This window comes from Crocodylus siamensis, chromosome 1 (genome assembly GCF_052110815.1).
Source record: "Crocodylus siamensis isolate JL-2025a chromosome 1, ASM5211081v1, whole genome shotgun sequence".
Taxonomy (NCBI): Eukaryota; Metazoa; Chordata; order Crocodylia; family Crocodylidae; genus Crocodylus; species Crocodylus siamensis.
In genome coordinates, this window is record NC_143395.1 from 208,137,148 (window position 1) to 208,152,566 (window position 15,419).

Below are 15,419 nucleotides of genomic sequence, written 5' to 3' on the forward strand. Positions count from 1 at the left end.
CCCCACATATCTGAAAAAGGACTTTTTGTTGTCCTTGATGCTTGAAGCTAGTTGGAGTTCAGTTGCAGCCTTGGCTTTCCTGGTTTGCTCCCTGCAGGACTGGACCAGTGCAGAATAATCCTCCTTGGAGGTGAATCCCGTCCTCCATCCTTTGTAGGCTTTCCTTTTTAGCCGCAGGAGGTCCGCTAGGTCCCTGGAGAGCCAGGAGGGCTGCTGTGCCTTCTTGCTGCCTTTTCTCCGTGTTGGAATAGATTTAGCTTGTGCATTTTGAGGATCGCTTCCTTGAGAAGCAACCACTCTTCTTGAACTCCCATCTCCCTGGGGTCACGGTCCCTAAGGGCCTGACCGACAAGCCTCTTGAGCTTGTCAAAGTCGGCTTTTCTGAAGTCAAGGACTTCTGTGTTGCTGACTAACTTGCCAGCTTTACGGTGGATGGTGAAGGTGATCAGCTCTTGGTCGCTGTCACCCAGCTTCCCATCGATCACTAGGTCACCGATTTAGGTCATCCCCCGTAGCCAGTACCAGGTCAAGCAGCGTTTTGCCTCTCGTTGGCCCATAGACTTCTTGAGTCAGGTAGAGGTCATCCACGCACGAGAGAGAGCTTTGCGACCACTCGGATTTTGCTGAATGATCTTCCCACGAGATGTCTGGGTAATTGAAGTCACCCATGACAACCAAGGTCCTGGAGCAAGCGGCCTCAGTCAGTTCCCGGGCGAGCTCTTGGTCAAGCTCAGGACTTTGAGTGGGAGGTCTGTAGTAGACTCCCACTGTTGTGTCCCCTGTGCCATATTCCCCACAGATTTTTACCCAGAGGGTCTCTAGCTGTCCATGCTGGTCGCCAACATCAGCTTGCAGGGACATGTAGCTTTCCTTCACATAGAGAGCTACACCCCCTCCCCTTTTGTCAACACGATCCCTCCTGTACAGGGTATAGCCCTCTATACCCGTGGTCCAGTCATGGGTGGAGTCCCACCAGGTCTCCGTTATCCCAATGACGTCATAATTCTTTGCACTGCGGAGGAGGACGAGCTCGTCCTGCTTGTTGCCCAGGCTCCTGGCATTAGTGTACAGGCAGGCAAGTGTCCCCTTGGGGGGCTCTTGCCTTGCCCACAGATTGTGCCAGGGCTGGGGCAGGGGTGGGCTCCCTTAAGTGCCTTGGTCTGCTGGCTTTGCAAGGGCCGTTCAGCGGGCCAGCAGGGGCAATAGTCCCCCCATCCCCCAGCAGGCTTAGTTTAAAGCCTGGTGGAGCAGGTCAGCCAGTCTGGCTGAGAAGAGCCTCCTCCCAGGGGGGAGAGGTGGAGGCCATCTCTTCCCAGCAGCTCGCTGCCTCTCTCTCCAAAGAGCGGGCTGTGGTCATGGAAGCCAAAGCCTTCCCGATGACACGAGCTCCGCAGTCTTTGGTTCACTGCGTGGATCCTCCTCTCCCTCCTCAGCCCATATCCCGAGACTGGGAGGATCGACGAAAACACCACCTGAGCTCCCAGACCCCTAAGCCCCGCTCCCAAATCCCTGTAGTGCCTCATGACCTGGCTGGGGGTGCTCTGAGCCGTGTCATTGGTGCCCACGTGAATAAGGATCATGGGGTAGTGGTCTGTGGGCCGGAGGAGCTGTGGGATCCTCTCCGCAATGTCTCAGATGCGGGCCCCCGGGAAGCAGCAGACTTCCTTGGGCTAAGGGGTCGGGGCGGCAGATTGCCCCCTCAGTCCCCCACAGGATGGAGTCTCCCACAACAAACACCTTTTCGCTTTGTCTTGGGGAGAGTGGGGGCAGTAGCTGTGGTTGAGCCTGGGTTGACTTAAAGAAGTCAACTCAAGCAGCTGTGGCAGAAGTAAAACCTTATTCCACTTTTATTGAATATGTATAGCTATCGGTAAGCCTACCTAAATGCATGCTTCCTCACTTCCACATGAATCGGCTATTGATGGCAATTCTGCAGAATTGCCAAGAGGTTGATCCCTTACTGTGTTGGAACAGATTCTAGTTAGTAGTTCATCTGTTGACAGAGCTGCAGAACATGTCATGACAGCAGCACAGTGTGAAGTCATGAAATTATCAACTGCCCTGAGTAATAGATCAAACATATTTCAAGAATTAGTGACAGCAGCAGTTGTGCAATTCTGCTACTATGTGAATGAGCCACAATTTGAAAGCACCTGGTTGTTGTGTGAGGCAGAAAGACTTTGAAAAGGTCAAGCTGGAAAGCCTTCTGTGTTTGCATAGATTCACTATAGTGGATCCCTTACCACAGTTATAATGGAGATGGTTATAAGTCGATGAACCATGTCACAAAAGGACTAAAACTAATTCAGGCTTTTCTTTTCTTTCCCCCTAAAGGCCATGATGTGGAAACATTTTCATGAAGTATTTCTCCACAGCACCTAATATCTAGATCTTGCAGCATAACTGTATCTACTTATCCTGGAAGAAGTTAAAAATACATGGTTGATATACCACACAGCTAGAACTTGCCACTGTGCTTTTATCTTTTCAGCAGTTAAAGCACTAATTCTAATCCATTTATTGTCTGGGGGCTAAATACTGGGCTGAGAATTAGTAGAGCTGGATTCCATTCTCAGCTCATTGCTTGTGTGATCTTGGGCCAGTTGGGTTGTCCATCCATGAAATGAAAATAATGAATGTTATGTACCTTTTTGAGACGAGTTTTGAAATCCCTCAAGCTTTGAAACTCTCATCTATCTGAATAGCAATATAAAAGAGTGAGACCCTGGGATGCAGGTACCTGTGCGTGCAGCAGCTCAAGTAGCAGTGGCAAACATTTGAGCCAAAGATTTGTGCATCTGCCCCTTGGACCTGTGGCCTCAAAGTTGTGTGCCTGCCATACCCAGATGGAGACCTCATGGCCACCTGGGCTATGATATGGGCACTGTAGCAGAGCTGCCTGCACCTCTGGGCCAGCTGCCAACAAGCTGTGGCTGCACAGTTGGCCTTTGTGTGGCACTACTGTCATATCTTTCAGTGCCCCCACTCTGCCATCTGGGTAGCTATGGCCCAAAAGATGTGCTTGTTGTGGTGGCCCGCTTTGAAATGTCAGAACATGTCCACTTGGCCCCAAATGGCTGGGAGGTCAGCCTGTTAGCTGGGTCCCTGGTGCTGGCCCTGAGCAGGCTCCTCTGCTTGGGTCCCACCACTTGCTTCACCAGCAGGGATCCTGGTTTTCTGTTTAAGGATCCCAAATTCTCTGACCAGTACCCAAAAATCTGTGTTTTTTCTGCAGCCAAAAATGAAATGCCACTCAATAGCTAGATATCAGTTAGGCAATGCTTTACTGATTGTATTTTTTTGATATATTGATAGATTCATTCAGAGCTAGAATGAAGCACTGAGGCCCCCACCACCTTTTTTTTTTTTTCCTTCAGTGGAGGCTGCCCCCTCTGCAGCAAGGGCCCTGGTGCTTCATTTTAGCTCTGACTTGCCTGCATATCTGTTTGAAATACCTCAGGATCTATAATAATAACATTTATCTGTCTTTGCTGCTGCTGCCATCCCGGAGCTTGCGTGCTGGGGAGCCCAGAGGCAGTGGTGGCAAACACTGCCCAGCACGGCAAGCCAGGGGACCACAGCTGTTGCTGCCATGGCTCAGCCCTGATGGGTGATCCTGGAGCTGGCACAGGGCCCAGGTTGGCAGTGGAGGTGGGTTACAAGCTGGTGCTGAGCGTGGGGAAAAGCATTCCCTCCCCTGCCCCATGGCCAGCGCCTTGTGTTGCAGCTGCTTGCAGCCCACGTGGGGTTTTCTGTGCCTGCTCAGGACAGCTATGAGCAGCTGCAGCAAGAAGCACCAGCCACGAGGCAGGGGAGGGGCCACTTTTTCCCGTGCTCAGCACCAGCTTGTTCCCTGCCAGGGAGCAGGGGGTCAGGACTGTACAGCCCCCTGCCTGTACCACAGGGCTGGGGGGCACTGGGAGTGAGCAAGTGCACAGGGCCCACACTGGTGTCCCGGGGCCAGCTCCAGCGGGGCCCAGAGCAGGGCAGCAGGTGTACAGGGTCCAGCTGGCAGGGGCTCTATGGATCTGAGCCAGCTCCCCCCTCACCCTGCTGGTGCAGCCCAGCCTGGCTCCACAGACCCCTGCCAGCCTGTGCCCTGCTCTGGGCCCCACCAGTGCTGGCCCTGAGTTACTGGTCCCAAGACATTGGGACATTGGTCTCAAGATGATGACCAGGGGATGGGGCACCTGTCAAGGGGCAGGGCTACCCATGCAGCCCTCAACAGCTTGCCAAAACTGGGTAAGCGGCCCTCCACCCAAAGTAATTGCCCACCCCGACCTAGACAGATTAGTTAAATGCACGGACCAGAACCAGATGCTATTCAACACTGAGAAGTGTAAAGTGCTCCATCTGGGGAGGAAAAATCTGCAACAAGCTTAAAGGCTTGGTGGTGCTACTCTAGCTAGCACCACATACGAAAGGGACCTGGGGTTCATAATTGACCATAAAATGAATGTGAGCCACCAGCGTGATGTTGCAGTTAGCAGAGCAAACAATATCCTGGCATGCATCAACTGATGCATCTCAAGCAGAACTAAGGAAGTTATCCTTCCTCTCTACACAGCATTGATGAGGCCACAGCTGGAGTACTGCATCCAGTTCTGGGCTCCACACTTCAAGAAGGATGTGGCGTAGTTTGAGAGAGTCCACAGAAGAGCCGCTCATATGATCTAGGGACCTGAAGAGCAAGCCATATGAGGAAAACCTGACAGACATGGGACTGTTCAACCTAGAAAAGGGAAGACTTTGGGGGGGAATTGGTGGTAGCTTACAAATATGAGTGGTGAGCATCAGAGGCTAGGCAAATGAGTATTTGCCAAAGTTCCCTAGCTGAAAACCAGGAACAACTGTCATAAACTCCTAGAAAAAAACTTCTTCATGTGTGACCAGACTCTGGAGTAGACTCCCAGCAGGGAGGGTGCAGACATCTACCCTGGAGATCTTCAAAAGGAGACTGGACATGCACCTTGCTGGGGTTTGTGTGAGCTCGATGCCGAATTATATAGGACTGAATTAAGCACAGGCTCAGACCTGTTCAATTTAAAACTTTTATTGTTTCACAAAGTCATAAACTAAAGGAGGTCTGTTGGTTCACGAGGTTCCCAAATCAAGCCCTTGCTCTCTAACCCGGAGGCTAGGTGCGGCTGCCTGATTCAGTAGTCTCAGAACTGGTCAACAGCTCATTTAAAAGGAGTCCCTTATCTTTTTTTAGGCAAAAGATACAAAACTGTCCCCATGGTGGAAGTGAGGCATCTAACATAACTTTACTATTAGTTATATATGATAACACTTATACATATGCATTTCTAATTCTTACTTCTATTGGTTATTCAATTAACTTATTTATATTATAATATTAGGTGATAACGCTTTGTATTATAATCATTACGCTTCTTATGTTAATCCTTAATGACCTTTATATTTCTTACGCTAACTTTCTATAACCTAAATACATTATTCATCTATATGTTTTGCTGGTTTTTGCAGGGTTAAAATGTCAAAACTGACATAATATGCGGTTGTTTTTTCGTCATTGCGGTTTAGCCATGCAGTTTCCTATTCTTAACAATGTAAGCGGCATGTCTGCTATTTTTATCATTGTTCAAAGGTCAGAAGTTCAGTATTTTCATCCAAGGGTCAGAAAGTGATTACCAGAATGTCAATCGCTGACTTCTCAACCTCCTTGAAGCATTCTGGGAGTTTTAGTGCATTGTTCTAATGCTAGGCCTTGCTTAGCATAAGCACTCTCTCACAGGGTTATTTGAGTCCAGCAGTCTTTCCTGCCCAGGGCAGGGCGGGGGCTGGACCTGATGATCTTACAAAGTCCCTTCCAGTCCTAAACTTCTGTGAATCTGTAATTCTAAATATCTATATACTTTGGCATTTGCTTGTTGGTTTTCTTATCATAGGAAGTTAGAGTTCCCCCTGCCCCCTTCGCTCACCAGCATGCGGGTCCAGCTGCAGCTGTCTCTACAGCTACTCTGTGGCACTGAGTGGTACTGATATGCTGGTGCCCTGCCCCTGTCCATGTTCTTGCCCCTCACCCCCAGCCCACAGCTCTCCCCCAACCTGTGCCCTTCATTCTGATCCACAACCCCTGACTGCCCCTGCCCACTCCCTCCCTCTCTACAGCAGGACACTGTTTTGTGGCTCTGAGTAGCCAGCCTCTTCAGTTCTGCTCCTTGTGCCTGTGCCCAGGCCCCAGCAATTCCCCACACCCTTCCTGGGAAGCCCTTGAGTGGGGCTCAGGAACTGGGCTGGGCAAGCCCCTTCCCTTCCAGGCTGCCCCCCCCCCGCACAAACTGCTCTAGGCGAGGCATGGGGGGCTCGAAGCCTGGTTCTGACAGTCACTCCAACCTGGAACACATCCCTTCCCCCTGTAATATATGTGTATTGTATGCTTGCTCACTTCTGCCACCCTGGTCCATCACACACCAATAGACCTCACTGCCACCTGTACCCATCACCCACCCCAAAGTGGTTCCTGGGACCAGGAGCTCCCTCCCCAAGCTGGGGCTGCATGTCCCAATACCAGAGTGGGTGTGGGGCAGGGCTGCAGTGCAGCAGCTGCCAGCATGGCTGTGGTTCTTGCCAGCAGGTGCCATCCCAGGGTGTGGGCAGAAGGGGTGAGACTGTGGGGGAGGAGGGTTGTGTGTGGTGGGGGAGAGCACAGTTTTCCCTTTAAAAGGGGAAATCCATGTTTTTCTATGGGAAACAGAAAACCCAGATCCCTGCTTACCAGGATCTTGTATGGTCCCTGCTCCAGTCTCCCGGTCTTCTGCCTCTGACGCTGGTGCCTCATTCTCCAGGACATGGGCACAGCTGGCCCCCGTGCATAGCTGCAAGGCAGCCTGCCTGATCTTGCTGCTGTGCCTGGGCCCCGGACAGACCCTGGTTGCCAAGCAGGCTCTGAAGCAATCCAGGACAGAGGTTGAGTCCTAGTCAGCTCTGGAGCTGCTGCTGCCAGCCGGGCCTCACTTTTTTTCTCCAGCATGCTGAGGCAGCATGATGGAGCAGCAAGGGCATGCAGCAGACACAGACACCCTCTGCTGGGTGCTAGGGTGTATCTTTGGAGAACTGAGCCTCCAGTTGCTTCTGGAGCTGCTTCTTGTTGTGAGAGCACATCCTATGCTCCTTTTTTTCCAGTGCATTTTCTTTTAATATCGGGATTCCCTCGTATCAAGTTTAGAGTCCACGCTGCAAATAGGCAGTGCAAAGAACACTTTCTAGTTCATGGGGTGTGTTCTGCAGCATCTCAAACAGCTTTAAGATGCTGCGACAGACATGTACAAGCTCGTGTGGATGCAGCCTTATGATAAGCCACTGCTCCCTTTTCTCCATGAATGGTCCTGTTGTTCCTCACCTTTTCAAATACCTCTTTTTGTCACTGTCTTCCTGTTTTACTGAGTGAGAATTCAATAATTGAGGTGTTACTTTAGAAATGAATACTTTTCATCTCCTAAGATGCTATGAGAGGTAATGATAACCATGAAATAATACATTTATGAGTACTCAGGTTGGTGCTGGACCTGCTAATAATTTTGTTGATTTGACAATGGTGCATTTTATTTTTGTTTAGTGGAGAGACATCGAAAAAAGAAGATCAATGCTGGGATAAATCGAATTGGAGAGCTCATTCCATGTTCCCCAGCTCTTAAGCAGGTAAACAGCCTTGTGAAAACATACTATGATAAACACAGGCAAACTTTTGGGTATCCCAACCATACAGTTGGTCCAATAAAAGACATCACCCACAAGAATTCTTGCTTCTTGCATATTTCTTGGACTAACATGGCAATAACATTACTTCACCGGTACCAAAACAGGTAAGTCATTTAAATGTGCCTGGCAATTTTCCAGGTAGTGCTCATTTGGTCCAGGTCCTCCGAAACTGTAAACAGAAGGATACCTCTGTTTGCAGATTTTGGACATTTTTACACGTGCTCTGGGATGCAGCACGAGGATCTTTAATTAGCAAGCTGCACTAATTAAAAGTGCCTGTGCATCATGTGTATCAGCATCCCCGTGCTGAAAAAATGGCAGTGGGGTACTTTTAACTAAAACATGTCTGATGAGTTTTATTTCAAAGTGCCCTGCTGCCATTTTTTTCAGTGCAAAGACGTGCAGGGATGCTGATACATGCAAAATGGAAGGCTGCTGGAGTATGTCATTTTCCATGTTCCAGCAGACTCGATTAATCTGGATTTCCAGTGCATTGGAGCGGGCTCCGCACGCATCTGTAGGAGCTCTTAGTGTAGGAAGCAAACTAAGACTGTAATAATATACTCAATGAAACCTTGGATGAACATTTGTTGTACGAAGTTATTTATGATTGAACTCTTGGAAATTGCAAAGCAATATAAGTGCAGTTTTCCAAAATATGAGTTTCCTGCTAAATGAACATTAAGTATCATTGTGAAAAGTCACCTGTTTGTCGCGTGAATGACTATTCCCTGAAGCATCCTAGCTCATGTATGCATGTATAGAGTATTGTCCAGGAAGCACTTTCAGAAATCATTTGCCCAGCAAGCCATAGTGTGTCCATATTGACAAAATGAATTAATTGGTTTTGAAAAAAACCCAGCTGCAGAAACATTTTTTTTCTCCTGTTTTGGAAAGCTGGTTTACTTGTTTGTGTTGATCAGCTTACTGAAAAGCTAGTTCATAGTTCTTCAAAGCTCTTTTCCCTTCTCCCATTTTTACATCATCACTCAGTGTCCTCTTGTATGATATAAATATAATTGCAAACATGTTTATTTTGTATGATATTTAATATTAATGCTTTTAAGGCAGTATAAATGCTAAATGGTGATGATTAGAGGAAATGAAGAAATATAAGCAAGAGAGAAGTTGTCTTTGTGAGAATTAAATGATGGCTAGCTTATGAGGCTGAAATACAGTAGGACAGAGGTTGGCAACCTATGGTCCATGGGCTGAATCCAGCGCAAGAAGAAGTTGGATTCAGCCAGTGAAGGTCTGACTCAACCCAGGGTGGCCTGAGAGATTAGGTGGCATCAGGCCAGTGTCCTCCTCAGCATCCCCCTTCCTGCAGAGGTTGGAGGCAAAGGTAAGTGCTCTAGGAAGTGGAGATTTGCAGTCAGTGGCAGGAGGTTGGTCATAGGCTCCAGTCTGCGGCAGCAAGAAGTTGTTACTCCCTGCAATAGAAAGCTTTAGAAATGGTATGCGCTACAAAGGTACAAGTGATATCAACAGTGGCCAGTGGAAAGCTCAGAGAAAGAAAGGGAGCCGGGAGAAGAGGTGGAATTGTTCAGTACATTAGTTACAAAGTTGGTGAACTCCCTCTTGATAATTTCCCTCCTTGAATTTCTCTTTACTAGTAAGACATTTGCAACACAGCACAACAGACTTTTTGTGGTACCTGTATAGGTTCATTATATGATAAGAATATCAAGCTGTTGAGCTGGTGGAGGCGCTTGGTATACAGATCATGTAGCATCGTTTCAGGATCAGAAGCTTGCAGGCTTTATTCTGAAATGATTACCCCAATAAAACCCAGACTATTTAGGGGAAGGTCAGCATAAATGATCTTCATGTTTTCCTAGTGAAATAAAGGGAAAGGGCCAGATTCTCTCAACCATTTTGCCTCATCATTAAGATGTCTTTAACTAGGAGAATCTTTAAAGATTCAACATTTTGCGAGTCTTTAAACTATTTTCTCTGTTTTCATTATTGGTATGTGTTCCCTGTTTTCCCCCCTATATTTGAAGAAAACATCTTCTCCATGATTTAAGAATTAAATATACATTTATAACTAAAGAGAAACCTCTACTGTGTATGTAAAATAGAACTGATCAATCAGAGTGGAAGGTTCCAGCACACTTGTGCTCACTAGGAGAGAAAAACCTAGGAAGCACTGATACTTGAGAAATAGAGGTAGCAAAGGAGCTGTGAGTTTGCAATGTGATATCATTTTAGAAAAGGTCGGTACAGTTTCTGCCTGCATATGCCAAGGTCACATCATGGACCAAAGTCTTTTTATAGTCTTATTTTATTTCCACCACATCTGCAAGATGGCATTCCATTTTAGGGATTACATTGACAGAAAGACGTTGGCATCCTGTGGAGTATTCAGGGACTAGCAACAATAATGAATAAGTCTGAACTGAGTAACTGATTAAATTGGAAAGAATAAAAACATCCCGTGGGGCAAATAATGTGGCCCTGCACACTAGATGGAGTGGGTAGGCCCAAGATGGCGATGGGCCTGATCCGAGCATGTGGGGCCAGGGCAATGCAAGGTTAGCCCCATACCTCTTATCTAGCTTGGATGCCAAAAGGTTAAACACTACTAGCCTAAATAAGTCAAAGTGAACATATTGTGCCCATCTAAATATTTCTAGTCTGTTAGCATTGTAGGTATCCCTAGGTATACTGAAGTAGAATTAAAAGGGAAATTGAAGTCTGACTATGAAGAGAAACATCCAGCATTAAAAGGTTACAGTGTATGAATTAGTGTTCCAGTATGATGGATGGAAACCATATGCTTTGAGGGCCTTGACCCAAGAGATCATTAATAGAATGTCCCAGAGGAGACAGTTCTGCATTGTGCTATAAGAATTAGGCTGAGGGTTTTAATGCTTCTTTTGTACTTCCAGCTTTTCTGATTTGATCAAGAACAGCATATTGTAATCCTCAAAAAACTCATTTGGCACCAGTGTTGCAGCAGTATGCTATCTATATCTACTGTTTGTTTTTCTCTGTGGAATTTTAACTTTCTAACTAAATAGTATGCAAACCCAATAGCAATCAAGTTTGAATCTGAAGTTTGACATGGCAACCCAATTAGGATGAAGGATAAAATGAAATACTGCAGAATTGCATATTCTGATCAAACTCCCTTTTCCTTCTCTATCACTTTCATCCCCAGTTAAATGCCAGAAGAGGTGTCTCTGAAGGGGCTGTGATTCAAGACTCCTGGGTTCTAGTCCCTGCTCTGCCACTGACTGTATGTGACATTAGACAAATCACTTCCCCTTCTCTGTTCCTTAATTTCCTCATCTGTAAATGAGGCTAATACCAACCTCATTAAGTGTTGCAAGGCCTGATTCTTTTTTTAAAGCATTTGAAGGACTCAGAGTAGTAGATTATAAGGCAAAAAATTACTACTGTAGTCATCTAAATAGATGTTGTATATAACACAGTCACAGAATTTCATTAAGTATTTTCTACTTGTGCAGGGATTTTTTTTCTGCATTTGGAAAGCCCAGTAACTTGTAGTTGAATTAAAGCATGGCTTTCATAAAGCACTGTTCTTGACTTTAGAGTCCCACCAATAATGAATTGATGAGTTTTCTTCATAATCTGATTCAGTAATTAAATATTGCTACTATTCAGTGCAGTGGTAGTGGAGAAACTGAGATCATAGCAACTGTTTTTTTTAAAAAAGAAAAGACAGTGAAACAAAAAAACAACAAACCAAAACAACCAAGAAACTGTTTTGTAGGATACTGCTAGTACTGGGACTCTAGCTATTATACCCAAAAGAATGTCCTTGGGATTTAAAGCTTTCCCCCTCCTTCAAGGCTGTTATCACATTCAGTGAGTACTCTGCATGCCCCTTGCTTCACATCCTTGAGGCTCAGTCTATCACTCCTTCTCCAAAGGGACACAGAAAGAAGACATCTAGTGCTGGGTGACTGTTTTCAGATTTGGGAGGAGTCCTTCAGTTAAAACTCTGAACACTCACTTTTCATGATTTTTGTTCCTGTGGTTTATTGCTCTGCACCAGTGGCCAGCAATATTTCTGAGCAATAGGATGAAACAATGCAGGTCCAGTATGATACAGGCTCGGTAGGTTTTGGCGGAGCATCAGTAGAAGGAGGTTTTGTCTACACCATAGCCTGGAGACTGGGGAGAAGCAGTGGTAAGGATGTAGCTCCCAACTGGTGGTAAGGATGTAGCTCCCAACTGTCTGGCCTTAGTGCAGCTTCTCACCACCTGGTGGGAGGTGTGGGCCTGGGCAGAGCCTCCCATTGCTGGAACACAACCAAAACTCCTCCCTCCTCCAGCTTCACAGCTCAAGTCCAGTGGCTCCACAGGCCAGATCTGACTTGCAGGCCATGTGCTGCTGATTCCCTCCCTACACCGATATTTTTTTTTTCACTGGGAGGCTCACAACCACAGCTTCAGCAGAGAAGTATAGCAGACTATTCAGGAACAATTTTAGTCAACTCCTTACTCTTACTGTTAGTAGGCCAAGAAGCTATGTTATATGCAGCCAACTGGTCAACTTTATTTACTGTTGCCCAATTAATTCTCCCTCACCTGAAAGATGTTGTAGGTCTACTTGAAGGTCAGTAGGAATATGGTAGCAAGGAAGCTAGGTGGAGACAGATGACTGATTCCAACAGCAAGTATCTTCCTCCTTACCCAGGGAGCTTGTCATCCCTTCCTCTCCTGTCAGCTGTAGGGATTTTAATATCTTCCAAGACCTATTACAGCTGACAGACCTTGGAGATGCCGAAGGAGGTAGTACAAGAAGAATCCTACAAATTACTAAACATTTAAGAAAGTTGGCAGATGCTGTCAAGCTTGTCCTAAGGCATTTGAGTGTTTTTTAACTCTCTCAGACCCAGGATTGCAGGTGGTGATGGCACTACATAAAGGATCTAAAGTGCTTCAAAAAATTATACCAACAGAGAAATACTCTAAACATATGTCAAAATATGATTGTCTAAACTGGAAAAAGATGTCATAGTACATAGAGAAGCTTTTACTAGAATGCAGTTTCTCTCTAGAGACATTTTAAGGAAATGGACACCATGTTCACCACAGACGCTAGAGCTCATGAAAGCATACCTGCCAATTTCCATTAATACCTAGCACCTGAGAAAACTCAGATGAAATTTATTCTTCCTCTTTCATGATATCCCCAACCTGATTCACAAAACTAGTAGTTGGAGCTCCAGTGGCTTCTCTGAGTAGCATCCAAATTGCAGAATTTTTACTCCCAAGTATTCTGTAACTGAGACTTCCAAATCAGAGACCTACTTGGACAGAGCTGTCCTGAAATTGCTGTGTCAGCCACTATGAGGTCATAGCTTGCCAGTCACTACAAGTAGAATCACTCAAAGAGGAAAGTATGATTATGTGCTGTGGTAACTGTGGTTCTTTGAGATGTCTTGCCCATATGGATTCCACAGGCTGCTTTCCTTCCCTCCCTCCTTTCTGTAGAGTCTAATAGTGACAGAGTTCTTATGAGAGAAGGAACTGAGGGGATGTCTGGGGTTGTTTTAGCCTGTACACCATTGAATGAGGTGTAACCCTGCTTATACATATAATGTTTTTGATTGTGTGCTCTAGTACTGGAGCTCTGTTCTACTGCAGATTTGCAGATTCTCATTGGGCACGCAGGAGAAGAAGGTTCCATGACTGTCAGGAGGAGTGAGGGCACCCTGAAGGGCCAAGAAGAAGAAACTCCAGGGCTGTGACTGGAGAGCCCAAGGGGGACCCTAGAGTGAAGTCCCCCTTTGAGGGTATTCTTGCAGAGGCTGGTGAGAGATGGGGAGAGCTGCCTCACTAATAAGGCCTGAATCCAAGAGGGGGCAAGCAACCCTGGGCAGCAAATAGTACACTTCAGCCAACCCTAGTGGTGCTAACAGAGCAGCAGTAGTGAACCTGACCATGAGAAGCAGCAGAGCAGCAAGTTCAAAAAGTGGCAGGCAGCCTGCTTTAGCACTCCCCACAGTAGCAGTAGAGGCAGCATTCCCGAGCGGTGAGAAGTGATGAGCCAGAAAGTGACGTAAGGCAGCACACCCTAGCCCCAGCATCAGCTATCCCAAGCAGAAGCCAGTGGGGTGAAATCTTCCTCAGTGGAACTGAAGAAAGGCTCTTCCCCACTTTTGCTGGGTAAGGTAGTAGCCTCCCAGGTTGGGGAAGCTCTCAGAAAGACGCAGACACCAAAAGACTCATGGGCTTGTTGTTTGTTATTTGAGGGTTTTCATTTGTTGTTTGGGGTGTAATTTATATGGTTCAGTTATTTTCTTTTTCACATTTATAAACTTTTATATATCGTCGGTATCCAAACTGCTTACAAATGGAGAAGTCATTCTTCCAGGACTTCTGGTAATGGTGAAATTTTCCCAGGTTAACGGGTGGGGACACGAGCCAACACCTGCCAAATTTGGACCCAGCATTTGTACTGCAAGCGAGTCTTGGCAGAAGGGTTACAGATGGCTCCAATTGACTGTACATGTAGGATGTTCACTAGAGTCTTTATGGATAATGCATCTCAAAGAATCAATAACTATGCAGTAAGCAATTTGATGAGAGATTGTTTTGTTTAGAAAATACAAGAAAAAATAAAATGTGAAAACTGAGTTTAGGACGTCTTTAAAATAAAGATTCCAATTAAGCTGTTACGCTGAAAACATATGTAGTCTTGTCTGTAGTAAGTCTGCTTTTGATTAAGTGTTCAGTGATGGACCTTCTCCTAATTATACCACATGTTCTTTTGTAGAGTAAGAACATGATACTGGATCAGGCCTTTAAATATATAACAGAAATGAAAAGGCAAAATGATGAACTCCTATTAAATGGAGGAAACAGTGAACAAGGTAAGCGTGTAATGTTTTGAAGGTTCTTGATGTTCCTTTTTTCTCCTTTCTACTGGCTGTTATGTGGCTCGTATATCTCCCACCAGTCAGAACTGTTTTCCCCTGCAATGCACAGCTTTGTTAGCACCCTCCTCTCTTTACTAATCCCATGGTTATGTAGCATAGTGACATGAAGCACCTTCAGAACCCAGAATGGAAATTTCTTACTGCTACAAGGAAGCAATTTCTTGCCTGCAGCATTTATTGAACATAGAACACTCATTAAAACCTGTTCTCAGTTATCAAGTTTAGTAACAAAATCAGGATTTTTTTTTTCATTTGGATCAACAAATTGGGGAATCTCAAGAAGAGAGATTGGCAGAAGAGAGATGGCTGTTCAGAGTAATTAGAAAGCAAGAAGGTTGATGGTATGTCACTGCATATTTGTGTACGTAACTATGGCAAATTAAAGCAGCAGCATCATGGGATGTTGCCATTAATAAGTTCACAGTGGCCATGTCTATACGAGATGTTGACTATGCAGTTGTTACTCTGCAATCATTTCGTACTTGTATAAACAAGTACTAAATAACTGCACTGTAGCCTCACTGAATGGCTTTTTCAGCATTGCGTCATGCAGCACTACTGCGCAGTAATCACAAGCTACATCACTCCCAACACTACCATTTCAAGTACATTATATATAGGTGTCTGCCCACAGAGAAAAGATAAATTAGTTTTCCAGTCCCTTTCGCAGTCTTTTTAAAATTAATCAGATGTCTAGAACTTGCAACATGATTTAAATCCTTTAAAATGGCTTAGACAGAAAAATTAATGAATCTGACTATAACAGTGACTGAC

At 45.7% G+C, this 15,419-nt stretch overlaps 1 protein-coding gene across 5 annotated transcripts in view; it reads left to right on the forward strand.

The window, feature by feature from the left end:
- Positions 1–15,419, forward strand: part of USF3 (upstream transcription factor family member 3) — a 137,058-nt gene that overhangs the window by 106,383 nt on the left and 15,256 nt on the right. For 4 of the 5 annotated variants that reach the window (XM_090053896.1, XM_090053909.1, XM_090053902.1 and 1 more), the window contains 3 exons: positions 7,583–7,665; positions 10,892–10,969; positions 14,483–14,579. In XM_090053896.1, coding sequence (XP_089910022.1) covers positions 7,583–7,665; positions 10,892–10,969; positions 14,483–14,579 — 258 coding nt within the window. The remainder of the gene's footprint in view (positions 1–7,582; positions 7,666–10,891; positions 10,970–14,482; positions 14,580–15,419) is intronic. The other variant, XM_090053916.1, reaches the window with a different exon arrangement.